The 19382-nt window shown below is 37.0% G+C and overlaps 1 protein-coding gene across 1 annotated transcript in view; it reads right to left on the minus strand.

The window, feature by feature from the left end:
* MAN1A2 (mannosidase alpha class 1A member 2) overlaps window positions 1-19382 on the minus strand; it is a 448144-nt gene that overhangs the window by 37442 nt on the left and 391320 nt on the right. Inside the window, exons 10-11 of the mRNA XM_007948607.2 lie at window positions 18092-18311; window positions 900-1072 (exon numbers count right to left, since the gene is read on the minus strand). Coding sequence (XP_007946798.1) covers window positions 900-1072; window positions 18092-18311 — 393 coding nt within the window. The remainder of the gene's footprint in view (window positions 1-899; window positions 1073-18091; window positions 18312-19382) is intronic.

Consider the following 19382-nt stretch of genomic DNA (forward strand, 5'->3'; position numbering starts at 1 on the left):
CCCCTTTCTCCTGCTCTTCCGGCCTGTTACTCTGTGCTACGTCCGTGCTTACCTTGCTCCCGGAGACCCGGTCCCTCTCAGAGGGTAACAAGGGAAAGTGTTCAGTACAGATCAGTGAGTAAGCACCAGCCCGCCCGTGTTTACCTTGCTCCCGGAGACCCGGTCCCTCTCCAATCCTGAGATAGCATCCAATAAATTTATAGTTATTTAACTTATCTTACTAGTGTGGCTTGTTATTGCTATCTTGCTACTTTTATTACTCCTGAGAATAAGACATACTTTGATAAAAAGACTAATGCTTTTTTCCTCCCCAAGTATTGAGAGCCATGAGAAATACAGGCTAGTATTTTAAATGAAGCACCTGTTTGCTTTACTTTCTAACTATTAAAATTCCTTCCTTTCAAATATACATATATTTTGTCTTTTAATATAGAAAAATTTTAATGATTCCCTTATTCTACTTCTGATGATCCATTAAGGAATTATTCAGAACATAAACTGAAATAAACAGGGGCAATCTAATGTCCAGGCTTATGAACCTGGGCAGTTATAATGATTTTTGCTGTTAGAGGTTAAGTATTAAAGGAGAGTATGGAAAATTAAACTGCTTATTTCATAATCATAGTAAAAATTGCCTTTTAAAAGACTCCATATACTTATTCAGTGAAATAATTAGTGAATACTAATAGGAAAATACTTAAATAGAGAATAAAACCGGATTTTAAGGTTTACTCCTATTGCTCAAGTAATTTAAATTGATGAACAAAGTTTCTTCATCACACAAAAAAGAAAAATCCTATATTAACTGAACATGAGGTAAAGGAGACAGTAATAAATGGCATTACAGGTTGGCCACATTTCAACATTTTTGTAGGTAAATGAAATATTGGCTTATTTACCAGTGCTGCCTCCCAGCCCCACTGTCTGTATCTTGGATCATGAGTGAATCGCCAGAGGTACCAATAGGTTTCAATCACTTCTGGACGGAGGATGTAATACTTTTCAGCCTGCCGGACTGCCACAGCCTCTACTGCTCCATCAAACTTGAATGATTCAGGACCTAGCTTTAATGCTGTAACATGATAAGAAGAAATAAATGAGCAAAATAAAATTATCTTTGTTGTTTGATAGAGCATCTTCCTCCTTTGAAAAAATTGGGTATGCAATTAAGTTATTTTTGCTGTTATTTTTTAAATTTTTATTGTTCCTGTTTTGTAAAATGTGTTACTTTAAAAGATCCACATTTGGATCTCTTATAATAGACTTATAAATATTGCCTATTATTCAGATGTGCAACATTACTTCTGAATAATGTACCATCAGCATATTGCTAAATCTAACAATACAGACAAAAGTCCAGTAACTTTAAGGAAACAAACATAAAACTAGACATAAGCATATTACATATTCTATTTCAGTCCAAAATGAAACAGATTATATTGTGCAGAATTTTTAAATTCAAGATAAATGTAAACTCCTTTTGATATAATACACACATAGAAAACATTTCAGAACTCAGATCTTAACTTCAGTTATAGATATACTTTTCCTTCAAAACAAACTATATAGCAGCTAAGAAATAATACTTTTTAAACCTTAAGCCAGTTTCAAAAATAAAATCTATTATCCTATAGCCTCTGTAATATACAGCAAGGAAGAAGTTCATATTCTCCATCAATAACAATTTCATCTTTCAAACCAAACTCACTGCTGTTGAATCGATTCTGACTCACAGTGACCCCTCCTTGGGTTTCTGGGGTGGTATCTCTACAGAAGTACATTGCCCAGTCTTCCTTCCAAGGAGTGGCTGGTGCGTTTGAACCGCCAGCCTTCTGTAATCTGTCCATTTATCAGTTTGAATAAAACGTGGCCATTACACATATGGAGCTCTGGTGGCACAGTGCCTAAGGCACTTGACTGCTAACCAGAAGGCTGGCGGTTCAAACCCACCAGCCACTCCTCGGAAGGAAGGTTGGGCAATCTACTTCCGTAGTGATGTTTTGTTTGTTTTTTTTGTTATGTGCCTTCGAGTCAGCCCTGACTCATAGCGACCCCTCCTTGGGTTTCCGAGGCAGTATCACTACGGAAGTAGGATTGCCCAACCTTCCTTCCGAGGAGTGGCTGGTGGGTTTGAACCACCAGCCTTCTGGTTAGCAGTCAAGTGCTTTAGCCACTATGCTACCAGAGCTCCTAACGTAGTGATACTGCCTCAGAAACCCAAGGAGGGGTCGCTATGAGTCGGGTCCGACTCGACAGCACCTAACAACAACAACATCATTACACATATACTTCAATATTCCATGCTATTTCTTGAATGATATGATTTACATTTAGGCTGGAGTACAGCAATACATGAAAGATTTTTCAAGAACCCACTCTAATCACACCTGCACCTAAATTTGGGCAATTTAGTCATCTTCCATTGGTACACTGGAGTCACATGCAATTACCATTCTCTGGTGGCAAAGGTCAAAATAGTTCAAGACCTCTCCTCTCTTTTGAGAAACAATGGATGCTTTTACATTTTTTCAGAAAAGAAAAGGTGGTACAAGAACTATAATCATGCCACAGTTGTTGCCATGACATATGTTGGTGTGGACAAATTCCAGCATTACAAGAGTGACACTTAAATTTCAAATAATCACAAACAAAGCAAGTGAAAATAAAGCCTTTCTCACCCCTTCTACAGCCAAAAACCAACCAAACAAACAAAAAAGGACAGAACAAACCACACATACACACACATACACACACAATCGGCAACTGCAGACGGTTCTATTAAAAGCAAAACATGTAATCCAAGAGTTAATAATTGCAGTTGTTTACTGTTGAGTCTTGGATGTTACTAGAAAACTTTATGAATAGCCCTGAAACATTGTATGATACATTGCCAGAAGATGAGCCTTTAGGTTGGAAATGACTCAAAATCCAACTGGGGAAAAGCTGCCTTCTCAAAGTAGTCAACCTTAATGATGTTGGTGGAGTACAACTTTCAGGACCTTCATTTGCTGATAATGCACAACTCAAAATGGGAAAAAACACCTGCAAACATTCATTAATCAGAACATGAAATATACAAAGTACACTTTGGAAGCAGTCAACAATGCAATGGAATACATAAAAATCAATATCCTAGGCATTATTTTTGTTGTTGTTAGGTGCTGTCAAGTTGTCATAGCAACCTTATGCAAAACAGAACACAACACTGCTCAGTCCTGCACCATCCTCACTATATCTGAGCTCACTGTACAGCCACTGCTGTCAATCCATCTTGTTGAGGGCCTTCCTCTTTTTCATTGACAATGAGCTGAAATGTACTGGGATTGGTCATTTTGAATCACACAATCATATGGTTTACTATGCTGGGAAGGACAAATTGAAGAGGAATGGTGTCGCATTTATCATCAAAAAGAACATTTCAAGATCTATCGTGAAGTACAATGTGGTCATTGGATAATATCCATATGCCTATAAGGAAGACCAGTTAATACGTCTATTACTCAAATTTATGCACCAACCACCAAAGCCAAAGATGAAGAAATTGAAGATTTTTACCAGCTTCTGCAGTCTGAAATAGATTAAAAAAAAAATGCTATCAAGATATACTAATAATTACTGGTGACTGGAATGCACAAGCTGGAAACAAAGAAGCATCAGCAGTTGGAAAATATGGCCTTGGTGACAGAAATGATGTTGGGGATTATATGACACAATTTTGCAAGACCAATGACTTATTCATTGCAAATACCTTTTTTCCAACAACATAAACCATGATACACATAACATACACATGGACCTCACCAAATGGAATACAGAGAAATCAAATTGACTGTATCAGTGGAAAGAGGTGATGGAGAAGCTCAATATCATCGATTAAAACAAGGCCAGGAGGTGGCTGTGGAACAGACCATCAAATACACATATGGAAGCTGAAGTTGAAGCTGAAGAAAATTCAAAGAAGCCTATGAGAGGCAAAATATGGTACATCATACCTGAATTTAGAGACCATGTGAAGAACATATTAGACAAACTGAACACCAGTGACTGAATACCACATGAGTTGTGGAATGACATCAAGATCATCATGCATGAAGAAAACAAAAGTTCATTCAAAAGACAGAAAAGGAAGAAAAGATGAAAATGGATGCCAGAAAAGACTCTGAAACTTGCTCTTGAACAGAGTAGCTAAAGTGAAAAGAAAAATGCTGATATAAAAGAGCTGGACAGAAGATTTCAAAGGGTTGCTTGTGAAGACAAAGTCAATTATTATAATGAAATGTGCAAAGACCTAGAATTAGAAAACCCAAAGGGAAGAACACGCTCGGCATTTCTCAAGCTGAAAGAACTGAAGAAAAAAATTCAAGCCTTGAATTACAATACTGAAGGATTCTATGGGCAAAATAATGAACAATGCAGGATGCATCAAAAGATAGAAGGGATGCACAGAGTAACAGTATCAAAAAGAACTGGCTGATGTTCAATCATTTCAGGAGGTAGCATATGAATGAGAACCAATGGTATTGAAGGAAGAAGTCCAAGCTGCACAGAAGGCATTAGCAAAAGAACAAGGCTTCAGGAATTAAGAGAATATCCACTGAGATGTTTCAACAGACAGGTGTAGTGCTAGAGGCACTTACTCATTTATGCCAGTAAATTTGGAAGTTATCTGGTCAACCAACTGGAAGAGATCCATATTTGTGCCCATTCCAAAGAACAGTGATCCATCAGAATGTGGAAATTATTGTATAATAACATTAATAGTACACACAAGTAAAATTTTGCTAAAGGTAATTCAAAAACAGTTGCAGCAGTATACTGACAGAGAACTTCCAGAAATTAAAGCTGGAGTCAGAAGAGAACGTGGAACGAGGGATATCATTGCTGATGTCAGATGTATCTTCAAACCAAACCAAACTCACTGCCACTGAGTCAATTCCAACTCATAGTGAAATTCCACTGGGTTTCTGAGGCTGTAAATCTTTACAGAAGTAGAGCACTCCATTTCCTTCTGTGGAGTGGCTGGTGGTTTGAACTGATGACCTTCTGGTTAGCAGCCAAATGTCTTAGCCACTATGCCACCAGAGCTCCTTTAGATGTATCTCAGCTGAGAGTAAAGAATATCAGAAAGATGTTTACAAGTGTTTTACTGATTATGCAAAGGTTGTGTCTATCATAACAAATTATGGGTAACATTTGAAGAACGGGAATTCCAGAACACTTAATTATGTTTACGAGGAATCTGTAAATACACCAAAAGACTGCTGGTTGAACAGAACAAGAAGATACTGCATGGTTTAAAATCAAGAAGGGTGTACATCAAGGTTGTATCCTTTCACCATACTTATTCAATCTGTATGCTGAGCAAATAATCAGAAAAATGGACTATATAAAGAACATGGCATCAGGATTGAAGAAAGTCTCATTAACAACCTATGATATGCACAGTACACAACCTTGCTTGCTGAAAGTGAAGAAGATTTAAAGCACCTACTGATGAAGATCAAAGACTACAGTCTTCAGTATGGATTATATCTCAACATAAGGAAAACAAAAATCCTCACAACTGGACCAATAATCAACATCACAATAAATGGAGAAAAGACTGAAGTTATCAAGGATTTCATTTTACTCGGATCTACAATCAATACTCATGGAAGCAACAGTCAAGCAATCAGACACTGCAAATACGCTGCAAACAACCTCTTTAAAGTATTGAAGAGCAAAGATGTCACTTTGAAGATTAAGGTGCACCTAACCCAAGCCATGGTATTTTCGATAGCCTCACATGCATGTGAAAGCTGGACAATGTATAAGGAAGACTGAAGAAGAACTGATATCCTTGAACTGTGGTGTTGGTGAAGAATACTGAACATATACGATGGACTGCCAGAAGATCGAACAAGTCTATCATGAAAGAAGTGCAGCTGCAATGCTCCTTAGAAGTAAGAACGGCCAGACTTCATCTCACCTACTTTGGTCACATAGTTAGAAGAGATCAGTCCCTGGAGGAGGCTATCATGCTTGGTAAAGTGGAGGGCCAAGGTAAAAATGGAAGAGCCTTAATGAGACAGTTTGACACAGTGGCTATGATGACAGGCTCAAGTGTAGCAGGAATTCTGAGGAAAGCACAGGACTGGACAACGTCTCATTCTGTTGCACACAGAGTTGCCATGAGTCGGAATGGACTCAACAAGACCTAATAACATTAACAAGTCTTGGAAAACTCAAGTGAAATTCAAGCAAGGTCCTTACCTGAACAGAATGAACTCTTGGTAGACCTTGGAAGAGGGAGACAGCATTGTGTGCAAGAAACCTCTGAAACTGAATGCAAAGCTTTATGTGTGCACATAAAGCTTTAACCATATCCTCCAAGGCATCTGAGATAGGTATAACAATCATATCGTCAATTAATATTTTGTAAGAAAATTTCTATTCAGTTTATTGACAAAGTCAGCCACAGGTAAAATATGATTTGGCATTTATTATAAAAGCTTTTAAAATCATGATAAAAGTCAAACATCATAAGCACTGAGATAATAATCCAATAAAAATATTGTAAGACAGGCCACTTTGTCTGGATTTCTTATGTTTTCATCTCTCAAAACCTATCAGTAGGAAGAAGTGATCAGAGGGAGTCTTCAATGTTAATATTAAGGCTAATGTAGTTTAGATACTAACTAGATTAGATACTAATTAGATACTAACTTCTTTAATTAGAATGATAAACCCCACTGCCTTTGAGTCTATTCTAATTCACAGCAATCGCCAGAGGGTTTCCAAAGCTGTAAATCTTTATGGAAGCAGATTGTCTTATCTTTTTCAGGTGGAGTGGCTGGTGTGTTTGAACCACTGACCTTGTGGTTAGCAGCCCAATGCCTTAACCACAGCACCACTAGAGCTCTTTTCTTAGAATGGTAAGAGCACCTGAACTGGATTAAGTAGGAATTGCTTGCATGGAACTAATTATTTCAAATTTTGGCACTCTGTTGGCATAGTGTCTAAGGCATTTGACTGCTAACCAGAAGGCTGGCAGTTCAAACCCAAAAGCTACTCCTTGGAAGGAAGAGTGGGTAATCCACTTCTGTAGAGATAATAGCCTTGGAAACCCAAGGAGGGGTCCCTATGAGGTGAAGTCTACTCAACAGCAGTGAGTTTGGTTTTTTTGTTTAGGGCAGGGTAGAAATGTCCTACAGGGTTTCCAAGGCTATAAATCTTTATGGAAGCAGATTGCTTCATCTTTTTTCTCACAGAGTGACTGGTGAGTTCAAACTGCCGACCCTTTTTGATTAGCAGCCAAGCATTTAACCACTGTGCCACCAGAGTTGCTAACGGAGGTTTCATTCAGAAACTCACTGCCTGTTGAGTCAGATGCAACTCATAGCGACCCCTCCTTGGGTTTCCAAGAAGTGTTATCACTACGGAAGTAGATTGGCCAACCTTCCTTCCAAGGAGTGGCTGGTGGGTGTGAACCACCAGCTTTTTTGTTAGCAGTCAAATGCCTTAAGCACTATACCACCAGAGCTCTGCCCAAGCCTCATGGATAGTAAATGGTTATTGTTAGTTGACAAAAAAAAAAATCCACTAAACTAGGATTCTGTACCCAGTGAAATTATCCTTCAAAAGTGAAGAAAAAAATGAAGGTTTTCTCAGAGAAAGAAAAATTGACAAGATATGTCACCAGAAAGCCTGTCTTGCAAGACACATTTTGAAAAGTTCTTCAGAGGACGCAAAATTATACAGGTAAGAAACACTGATCTACAAAAAGAAAGGAAGAGTGTTAAGAGAAGGAATAAATGGAAATATATTAATTATTAATTAATATTAATTGTCTAATACACAAGTTTGTTAAAAATAATAATAGCAATAATGTATCAAGTGTAACAGAAGAAGGAATAAGGAATACTCTGTAGCTTTGCCACATACCAGCAATGAACAACTGGAATTTGAAATAAAAAAATACAACACCATTTATCATATCAACTCTCAAAAATTATACATTTAGACATAAATTTAACAAAATATGTACCAGATCTATGTAAGAAAAACTATAAAATTCTGATGAAATAAATCAAAGATGATCAAAAGAAATATATAGTCCATGTTTATGGATAAGACTAAATTTTGTTAAGATATCAGTTCCAACTTCATCTATAAATTCAATGCAATTCCAATAAAAAATCCCAGTAAGTTATTTTATAGGTATCTGCAAACTAATTCTAAAGTATATATGAAAAGGCAAAAGTCACAAAATAGCCAATACAACACTGCAAAAGAACGAAGCTGGAGAACTGACAATAGCCAACTTCAAGAAGTATCATAAAAACTAGTCATCAAGACAATGTGGTATTGGTGAAAGAACAGAGAAACATATTGTGGAACAGACTATAATGCTCAGAAATAAGACCACAAAATATAGTCAACTGATCTCTGACAAAGTACCAAGGCAATCCAATGGACAAAAGATTGTTTTTTCAATAAATGATGCAGGAACAACTAGGCATCCATAAATTGAAAACCTTACACATTTTACAAAAATTATCTCAAAATAAATTACAGGCCTAAATATAAAACACAAAACTAAAAACTTCTAAAAGATAATATAGAATAACTAGGTGATGCTAGGTTTGGCAATGAGTTTTAAAGAACAACATCAAAAGCATAATCCATGGAAAAACTGATGATGTACTCATATAAATTAATAACTTCAGCTGTGGTAGGAAAGGAGCTCTGGTGGCACAGTGCCTAAGGCATCTGACTACTAACCAGAAGGTTGGCAGTTCAAACCCACCAGCCATTCAGTGGAAGGAAGTTGGGCCAGTCTACTTCGATAAAGATTTACTGCCTTGGAAACCCAACCAGGGTCGCTGTGAGTCAGAATCAACTTGATGCCAGTGAATTTTTTTTTTTTTTCCCTTTGATTTTGTTCTGTTAAGAGAATAAAAAGACAAGCCACAGAAAATATGCACAAAACACATATTGAAAAGAACTTACACCTAAAATATATAGAAAACTCTTAAAACTCAATAAGAAAATAAGTCAATAAAAAAGTAGGCAAAAGATCTGAACAAACACCTCCTCAAAGAAGATACACAGATGGCAAATAAACATATGAAAAGATCCTCAGCATTATATGTCATTAGGGAATTGAAAATTAAAACAACAATGAGATATCACTGCACACCTATTAGCATGGCTATAATCCCAAACGCTGACAACACCAGATGCTGGTGAGGATATGGAGCAATAGGAACTCACATTCATTGTTGTTGGGAATGCAAAATGGTATAGTCATTTTGTAAGATAGTTTGGCAGCTCTGTACAAAGTTAATCACAGTTTTACCATATGATCCAACAATCACCCTCCTAGGTATTTAAATGAGTGGAAAACTTACATTCACACAAAAACCTGCAGCTTTATTTATAATCACCAAAAACTGGGGGAAAAAAAACCAAAAAACAAGGTGTCCTGTAACAGGCAAATGGATATGCAAACAGTGATATATCCATATAACAGAATATTATTCAACTATCAAGCCACAAAAAGGCATAAAGGAACCTTAAATCCACACGTTAAGTTAAAGAAGCCAGTCCAAAAAGACTACATACTTTGTGATTCCAACTATACAACATTCTGAATAGGGAAGAACAATAGAGAAAGTTAAAAAGATCAGTGGTTGTCAGGGAATGAGGGCAGGATGAAGTTTCGGAGGTATAAACAGATAAAGCACAGGAAATTTCTAAGACAGTGAAACTATTCTGTATGATACTGTAATGGTGGATATATGACATACATTTGTCAAAAAAAACCAAAGCAAAAACCCACACAGCTATACAACACAGAGTAAATCTCAGTATATATTTTGTACTTTAGTTAATAATAATCTATCAATACTGGTTCATCAATTGTAATACGTATCTATTACTGCATTATGTTAATAATAGGGGAAAACTGTGGGCTGGAGAATAAAGAGTGTTTGTGAACTCTCTGTACTTTCTGCTCAATATTTCTGTAAGCCTAAAACCACTCTAAAAATAAAGTTTATTTCTTATTTTTTAAAAAACGTATGTGACAATAAGCTTTATCACCACAGCCATTCATATACAACACTGAACCTTCATTCTGGCCCTCAATGTTTTACTTATTTTAGCTATATTTTAAATGCATATTTAACATTGTATATCATCATCTTAATACAAATTTTGGTGAACTATATGAAGACGAAAACAGGATCAGGATTGCAGAGAGACTAACAACTTGTGATATACAGGTGACACAACTTTGCTTGTTGAGAGCGAAGAGGACTGGAAGCATTTACTGATAAAGATGAAAGACTAAAGACTTCAGTATGGATTACACTTTAACACAAAGAAACAAAAATCCTCACAAGTAGACCAATAAGCAACATCATAATAGAGAGAGAGAAGATTGTCAAGGATTTCATTTTACTTGGATTCACAATCAACACCCGTGGAAGCAGCAATCAAAAAATCAAGTGACGTAGTACATTAGGTAAATCTGCGGCAAAAGACCTCTTTAAAATGTTTAAAAGCAAAGATGTCACTTTGAAGACTAAGATGAGCCTGACCCAAGCCACAGTATTTTTAATAACTTCATATGCATGTGAGAGCTGGACAATGAATAAGGAAAACTGTAGAAGAATTGATGCCTTTGAATTGTGATGTTGGCAAAGAATACTGAAGGTACCATGGACTTCTAGAAGAATGAACAAATCTGTCTTGGAGAAAGTATAGCCAGAATGTTTTCTAGAAGCAAGAATGGCCAGACATCGTCTCTCATATTTTGGTCATGTTGTCAGAAGGGACTAGCGCCTGGAGAAGGATTATCATGCTGGGTAAAGAAAAGGGTCAACAAAGTGGATTAAAACAGTGGGCTCAAACATAGCAATGATTGAGAAAATGGTACAGGACAGGGCAGTGTTTTGTTCTGTTGTTCACAGGGTTGCCATGAGTTGGAATAGCCTCAAAGGCATCTAACAACAACAGTAATGATCTGTCATTTTATATAGAAATGCCATTATTAGAGCCAGAGACTGCTACAGAAAATCTAGCCCAGTGTTTTTTAACCCTTTTTTCATTACTGTCCTCCTAAGGAAAGGACCTCTGATGGCATAGGGCCCTAATGTGTATGACTGCTAACCAGAAGGTTGTCAGTTCAAACCCACCAGCCACTCTGTGGAAGGAAGTCTGGGCAATCTACTTCTGTACATATTTACTGCCTTGGAAACCCAAAAGGGGTCACTATGAGTAGGAATCGACTAGATGGCAGTTGAGTTTGTTTTTTTATTTTTGAAGGAAACGTCTTAGACATTTTTAACTAATTATTCCTTCTTCCATGAAATTTTAATACCAAATATACACTGTATCTGTTTATAACTGTGCTTTATATATAAAAGAGTAAGACCATTTTTGCCCCCAAGAATTAAGTTTTGCAGCCACTGAAAATCATCTCATTTTCCATATAAGGACACTAAAGTTAAAATATATTAATTATTTGCACAAAGCATCATCAGGGGATTCTTTCATTTAAAGGCACAGCAACCTCAAAAATTACTGAAATGACTTAATAGGTAAACTACTAGTAATACTGATACCAATTAAACATTCAAGATAAATACAGGTAACTCCTGGGTTATAGGTTATGAACAAGATCTGATCCTAACTATGTCTTTAAGAATTTGTAGCAAGATGGCAAAATAGGAGCTACATACCTCCTCTGTAACAAAGCAATAAGAAATCAATTGAAACTGATACAGAAGATGATCCTGGAACCCTGAGCTTTGAAGGGAAGGATAAAGAAGTGGATTAAATACCAACTAGTAAAAGTACTTGAATGAAACAGTAAGTAAGGAAGACAAGTGGCGCTGCAGACTGCTGGCTGCCCTGAGGGCACAGTCATTTTAAATATTTCCCTATAGCAACCTAAGAATTGCCTCTGCTCACCAATGCTGCATAGGCAAGGGAATGTATTGGTGGCTAATGACCAGAAGGGAGAACAGTGAGGAAGTGGACAAGCGGACCTGTGGACTGCCAGCAGCTGTCCTGAGGGTGCAGCCATTTTGGATATTGGAAGGGGCTGTTGCAGCCATTTTGAGTGTGCACAGGTGGCATTCTTGTTTATACTGTGACCTAAGAGAGGGCTCCACCTGCAGAGGACAGCATGGGCAACTGCACTGGAGACTGATGACTAGAGAGGTGTGACATTCCCCTTGTTACTCTTGTGCCCCATGTTCTTGGTAAACAGGAGTGTGTGGCCATCTTTCAACATCTACCCACCTTCTTGACCTGTGGGGGTTCCATCCCGGTCTGTGCCCTGGCAGAGCCTGGGTGCCATGCCTCATTTCCCATAGTTTTGCTTTTGTTTGTTTGTTTTTAAATTATTCTATTTATCTTCCTTTCTTCCCTTTTTTAATTTTCTCTTTCACGTCTCTGTTTTTTTTTTCTTTATTTCTCTTCCCTTTATCCAATCAATGGAAGACAGAATTAATGACATTGACTGAAGACAAATACCTCAATACTACTTTTTTTCCCCCCACAGTAATAGTTGTTGTTGTTATGTGCCATCGAGTCAGATAGCGACCCCCTCCTGAGCATCCAAGGCAGTATCACTATGGAAGTAGATTGCCCAACCTTCCTTCTAAGGAGTGGCTGGTGGGTATGAACTGCCAGCCTTCTGGTTAGCAGTCAAGTGCCCCAGGCACTCACACTACCAGAGCTCCTACAGTAATAGTAGGAGAATGTAATACACCACTTTTAGTAAGAAATAGAACAACTGGAAAAAAACTCAACAAAGATGCAGAAGAACTAAACAATACGATCAACCAACTTGACCTTAAAGACATCTATTGAACACTTCACCCAACAACAGTAAAACACACATTCTTTTCCAGCACACATGGAACATTCTCCAGGATTGACCATATGTTAAGCCAAAAAGCAAGCCTTAATAAATTTAAAAACACTGAGAGGCTGCAAAACATCTTCTCAGATTACAATGCTCTAAAATTAGAAATCAACACTAGAAAGGACCAACAGAAAAAGGCAAATGCATGGAAACTGAAAAACATCCTCCTCAAAAACAACTGGATACAAACAAAACAAAACAAACACTGCCATCAAGTCAGATCCAACTCATAGCGACCCCTCCTTGGGTTTCTGAGGCAGTATCACTATGGAAGTAGATTGCCCAACCTTCCTTCCGAGGATTGGCTAGTGGGTTTGAACATAAAATGAAAAAAATGAGAATGAAAACACAACATAACCAAAATCTTTGGCATACACCAAAGCAGTGATCAGAGGCAATTTACAGCAATAGATATATATAAGCCAAAAGTCAACACCTTAGCCTAACATCTCTAACAATTAAAAAAAGAAGAGCAAAAAAAAAAGGCCTATAGTCACTAGAAGAAAAGAAATAATGATTTGAACAGAAATAAATGAAACAGAAAATAGACAATGGAAAAAATCAGTAAGACTAGAAGTTGGTTCTTTGAAAAAATTTACAGACTCAACAAACCACTGGCAAATTTAACAAAGGAAAGGAAGGAGAAGATGCAAATAACATGAATAAGAAATGAAAGGGTGACATCACAACAGAACCAACAGAAATAAAAAGAATAGTATCAGGATACTATTAAGAACTATACTCCAACAAATTTGGAAACCTACAAGAAATGGAGAGGTTTCTAGAAACACACTAACGCTAAACTTACACAGACTGAGGTAGAAAACTTGAACAGACCCATAACAAAAGAAGAAACTGACCAGGTCATAAAAAAAAATTACCAACAAAAAAAAGTCCTGGCCCACATAGTTTCACTGGAGAATTCTACCAACTATTCAGAGAAGAGATGACACCAATCCTATTCAAACCAATCCAGAACATAGAAGAATATGTAATACTCCAAAATTCATTTTATGAAGCAAGCATAACCCTGATACCAGAACTAGGCAAAGACAACACCAGAAAGGGAAAGTACAGACCTATACCTCTCATGAATATAGATGCAAAACTTATCAACAAAATCTTAGCCAATAGACTCTAACAACATATTAAAAAAATAACACATCATAACCAAGTGGGATTCACAGCAGGTGTGATAGTTGGAGTTGTGTGTCAACTTGGCTGGACCAAAATTCTGAGTGGTTTAAGCAGTTGTGATACGGGTTATTCCCATGATAAGATCTGATGCATATGTTCTGAGCGGCTAATCCACTGAAAGGGAGTTTCCCAAGGGGTGTGGCCTGCTTCCAATATATTTATGAACATCCTGGGAAAAAGAGACACTCTTCTGTGGCTAGGGATCCTGTTGTGTTGCCCATAACTATCCATGAGTGAACAATCCACCACTTGGCATGGAGATCTTGGATTTGTCATTCGCTGGAGTCAACAGCTACTAGACTACCTGCCAACCTTGAGCTCATCAGCCCCTGCAGCTGTGTGAGTTGGGAAAAGCCCCCAGCTTGACATGTGATCCAAGAACTTGGGACTTGTCAGCTTCTGTAAGTGTGTGAGCCATTTTCCTAAGATAAATTTCTCTCTCTAAGAGCTATACTGGTTTTGCTTCTCTAGAGAACCCAGCCTAACACAGCAGGTATGCAAGGATTTCAACATTTGAAAAACAATCAACATAATCCATTACGTAAGTAAAAGAAAAAGAATCACATGATCATATCAATAGATGCAGAAAAGGCTTTTGATAAAATCTAATTTACCATTCTTGATAAAAACTCTCAGAAAAATAAGAATAAAAGGGACATTCCTCAACATAATAAAGGGCATATATACAAAACCAACAGCCAACATTAATCTCAATGGAGAGAGACTGAAACCATTCCCTTTGTGAACAGGAACCAGACAAGGATGTCCTCTATCTCCACTTCCATTCAACACTATATTGGAAGTCCTACACAACAACATCCAGGGCAATAAGGCAAGAAAGGGAAATCAAAGGCATCCAAATTGGTAAGGAAGAAATAAAACTATCCCTGTTTGTTGATGATATGATCCTATACATACAATACCCAAGAGACTCAGCAATGAATCTACTGGAACTAATTGAGAAATTTAGCATAGTGGCAGGATACAAGATCAACATATAAAAATCAGTTGGATTCCGACACCAGCAAAGAAGTCTCTGACAGGAAATAAGGATATCAATACCCTTTACAATAGCTACCAAAAAGATAAAATACTTGGGAATAAATATTAAGAGGAACATAAAAGACCTATACAAAGAAAACTACAAAATGCTACCACATAACTATCAGAGATCTACATTAATGGAAGAATATACCATGCTCAGTGATAGGAAGACTGAATTGTGAAAATGTCAATACTACCCAAAGCAATCTATACATTCAATGCAATCCTGATCCAGATCCCATCAACATTCTTTAAAGACTTGGAAAAACCAATCACTAATTTTATATGGAAAGGAAAGAGACCTTGGACATGCTAAGCACTACTAAAGAGGAAGAACAAAAGTAGGAGGTCTCACACTCCCAGATCACAAAACCTTCTCACAGCCACAGTTGTCAAAACAGCCTAGTATTGGTACAACAATAGACACACAGACCAATGGAGCAGAATTGAGAACTCATGACCTACGGTCACCTGATCTTTTATAAAGGGCTGAAATCCATTAAATGGAGAAGAGACAGTCTCTTTCACAAATGGTGCTGGCAAAACTGGATATCCATTTGCAGAAAACTGAAACAAGATTCATACCTTGCACCATAAACAAAAACTAACTCCAGATGGATCAAAGACTTACACGTGAAACCTAAAACGATAAAGTTCATCAAAGAAAAAATAAGGGAAAATTTAGGGGCCCTAATTTATGACATAAATAGACTATCAAGCATAACCCAGAATGTACAAACAGCAGAAGATGAACTAGACGATTGGGACCTTCTAAAAGTTAAATTCTTATGTGCATCAAAAGACTTCTCCAAAAGAGTAAAGAGAATCCACAGAATGGGGAAAAAAATATTTGGCAATGACATACTTGACAAGCGACTTCTCTCTAAAATTTATAGAAGACTCTAACACCTCAACTTCGAAAAGACAAACAATCCAACTAAAAAATGTGCATAAGACATGCACAGATACTTCACCAAAGAAGATATTCAGGCAGCCAACAAACATACGAAGAAATGTTTGCAATCATTTGCCATTAGAGAGATATAAATCAAAATAACCATGAGATACCATCTCACCTCAGCAGTAATTGCAAAGTTCAAGACAGAAAATAACAAATGCTGGTGAGGATGTGGAGAGATTGGACTCTCATACACTGCTGGTGGGAATGTAAAATGATACAATCACTGTGGAAATCAGTATGGTAACTCCTTAAAAAGCTGGAAATAGAAATACCATTTGATTCAGCAATCCTATTACTAGGTATATCCCCTAAAGAAGTGAGAGCCAGAACATGAACAGATATACGCACACCCATGTTCGTCGCAGCACTATTCACCATAGCAAAGAGATGGAAATAACCTTAAGTGTCCATCAGCTGAGGAATGGATAAACAAACTGTGGTACATCACACAATGGAATACTATGTAATCCTAAAGAACAACGCAGAATCTGCAAAACAGCACACAATGTGGATGAACTTGGAGGACATTATGTTGTGTGAAATAAGTCTACCACAGAAGACAAGTATTATATTAGTCAACTATTGTAAAAAGTCAAGGAAAAGTTTATACATGGAAGGAAACGTTCTTTCTTCATTACCAGGGAGGGGACAGGAGAGGAGGGTAAATTCCTAGATAGGTTAAAAAAAGAAAGAAAAACAAAATAAAACATACATATAAAAACATAGAAACCAAGATTATTACTGGTAACCGAGAATAGAAGGGAGGGGGACAAGGAAAGATTTTGTTTGCAGGGCACTGACTTTATGCTAAATGATGGTGGAATATTTTGGAAAAGGATAGCAATAGTGGTGGCACAACATGAAAAATGTCATCCATGTCCCTGAGCTGTAAACGGGGAAGTTGTTATATTGGTGAATGTCTTGTGTATGTTTTCACCACAATAAAAATAAAAGAGAGAAAGAACCTGTAGGTCAGTCAGAACAAGTGCATATATCGTTTCTTATTCAGCCTTACTTTAGTGCAAGAAAGGATACACACATTTTCAATGATTTAGAAGCTGCATGTGAGGGTGACTTTGATGAAGAACTGCAAGTAGGGGTTGGTTCAATTGTTTCAAAGTAAGGGCAAATTTACATAACATTAAAAGGCAAGTATGAGCTGTCCATAAATGAAAACACATTTTAAGCCAAACTACCTCTGCCCTGCTCAGAGATGGTGGCCGACTGCACAGCTTTGAAAGTGTGTGGTTCTCGGCAGTCCTGCCAATAATCCAATCTCATGCATCAGGCTCCTGAAAGTACTCACTAGCCCCTTCTGATTCCCTCATTCCAGGGCTTGAATTGTAATTTTTCCCATTCTGGTTATGGTGACAAATCACTCAAACTATAAAAATTCAGGTGTCTTCCTATTTATCGGCCATGACAGAACTGGTTCCAATGGGTTGAAAGCTCTGCTCAAAGGGCACGTAGGAGTTGTTTGTAAGTCAGATGTTTGTAACCTGGGGATTGCCTGTACTGTTATCTTTTGGATATTTTTATTTTTACAAGAGAAAAGGCAAGGAAATATAACCTAAATCAGTTGATTTTGTATTCTTCCAAGTAACTGGTTCAATGGAAGCTGAAATGAATGGCTAAAATGGATTCTTATTATTTTAAAATAATGTTATGTCACATACAGCCCCCCAAGCACTCTATCTCTTTAAAACAACTATTTCAAAATCTTTATTAACAAAAAACAGCAGCTGAATTCAGAACATAACAAACAAAAAAGAAACAAACAACAAAATCTAGTGTAAGAACACATTTCCAGAATTGAAATTCAAGTTTTTAATAAATTGAAAAATGATATACTGTGTTGAAACTATTTGAAGTGAAAAATGCTTATATATTTTCCTTCTAATTCCTGGTCACATTTTTAACTCTGGCGTTATTTTAGATTAAGTAATTGGTTTTATCAACATTCTTACCAGTTCTGTCATATGACTCATGACATGTACGTGCAATTTCTGCTCCAAGTTCTAAATAATGACCAGCTTTATCTGTTCTGGAACCATCTGCTCCTAGTGCAAACATGCCCCCTGCAAAGCAGGCCAGATGCCCCATCTTCTTTTCCAAGTGCCCATTCTTCCATTCTCCAATAAAGATGAGACCTCCACGGGACTTCTTGATAAGATGTTTTTCTATAGCCTGTAGGAAGACAGAGTACCTTCAAAAGTTTAGAAGCAGTTGGTAGTTAGTCTGCAAAGAAACTATCCCAAGCTGGGGACTCATAGTTTATTAAATCCTTGTAGATGTCAATAAGTAAATTTCAGAGTGTGTACCTAAAATGCAAATAACCTGGAATGAGTACACTAATCTCTATTATCACAACATAGGATAAAAAAGGGAGCCTTGGCCTAAGATTACCTAACACTACCCATTACAAGTTGTATCTTCTTGAGCTAGATAAAATTCATAAAAGTCCGTTGAAATCATAATGGTAAGTTATACACTAAAAGGCTCTACCAATTTATTTTCTATTACATATAACAAAATCTGACTAGGAAGAATATCTAAATTAATCAGAAAAATACAATTTTAAGAATTAGTAAAAATAGTCAATGTGATTATACCACCCAACAAAATAATTTCCAAAAGTACCATGAGGTGAGCCACCTTATGTATCATAAGGTTTATTTACACAGCTAGGTGAAAGTGATCCTTACCTCTCAAATTGAGGAACTTGTTTTGGATTTGCCATGGAAAAGACAAGACACATGATAAATACAGCCTATACTCCTGGAATGTCAAATTTACTCAAAGGGTGTGGGAATGGCAAAGGAAATATTCTATATTAAAATAAATTCGAATAGAACATTAAGTTAGACTAACAATCATCTTTAATTTTAAAGATGACATTGTTTTAGGGCTCTACTGCTCCTTTGGACTATGTTCCCAGATTTACTGACAGGGGCTATGTCTGCATTAATTCTACCTTCAGAGATACAGTACACTTGCATGTAAAAGTGTTAAGAACTTACAATAATTGACTATTCTTTGGTAGAAATTATTGCATATGATTAGAAGATGCTTTAACTTCAGAATATGAAAAAGGATTATTTCCTTCAAGAATTTTCTACACTTTCGTTGTGGGTTATTTTCTCTAACAAGCACCATGATAACCAGCTTCAGAAAAATGTATTCTACATAGTAATAAAGGAGCTCTGGTAGTGTAGTGCCTAAGGCACTTGACTGCTAACCAGAAGGCTGGTGGTTCAA

This window comes from Orycteropus afer, unplaced genomic scaffold, assembly GCF_000298275.1.
Source record: "Orycteropus afer afer isolate SDZICR_OR568_19922 unplaced genomic scaffold, OryAfe1.0 scaffold00010, whole genome shotgun sequence".
NCBI classification, from domain to species: Eukaryota; Metazoa; Chordata; class Mammalia; order Tubulidentata; family Orycteropodidae; genus Orycteropus; species Orycteropus afer.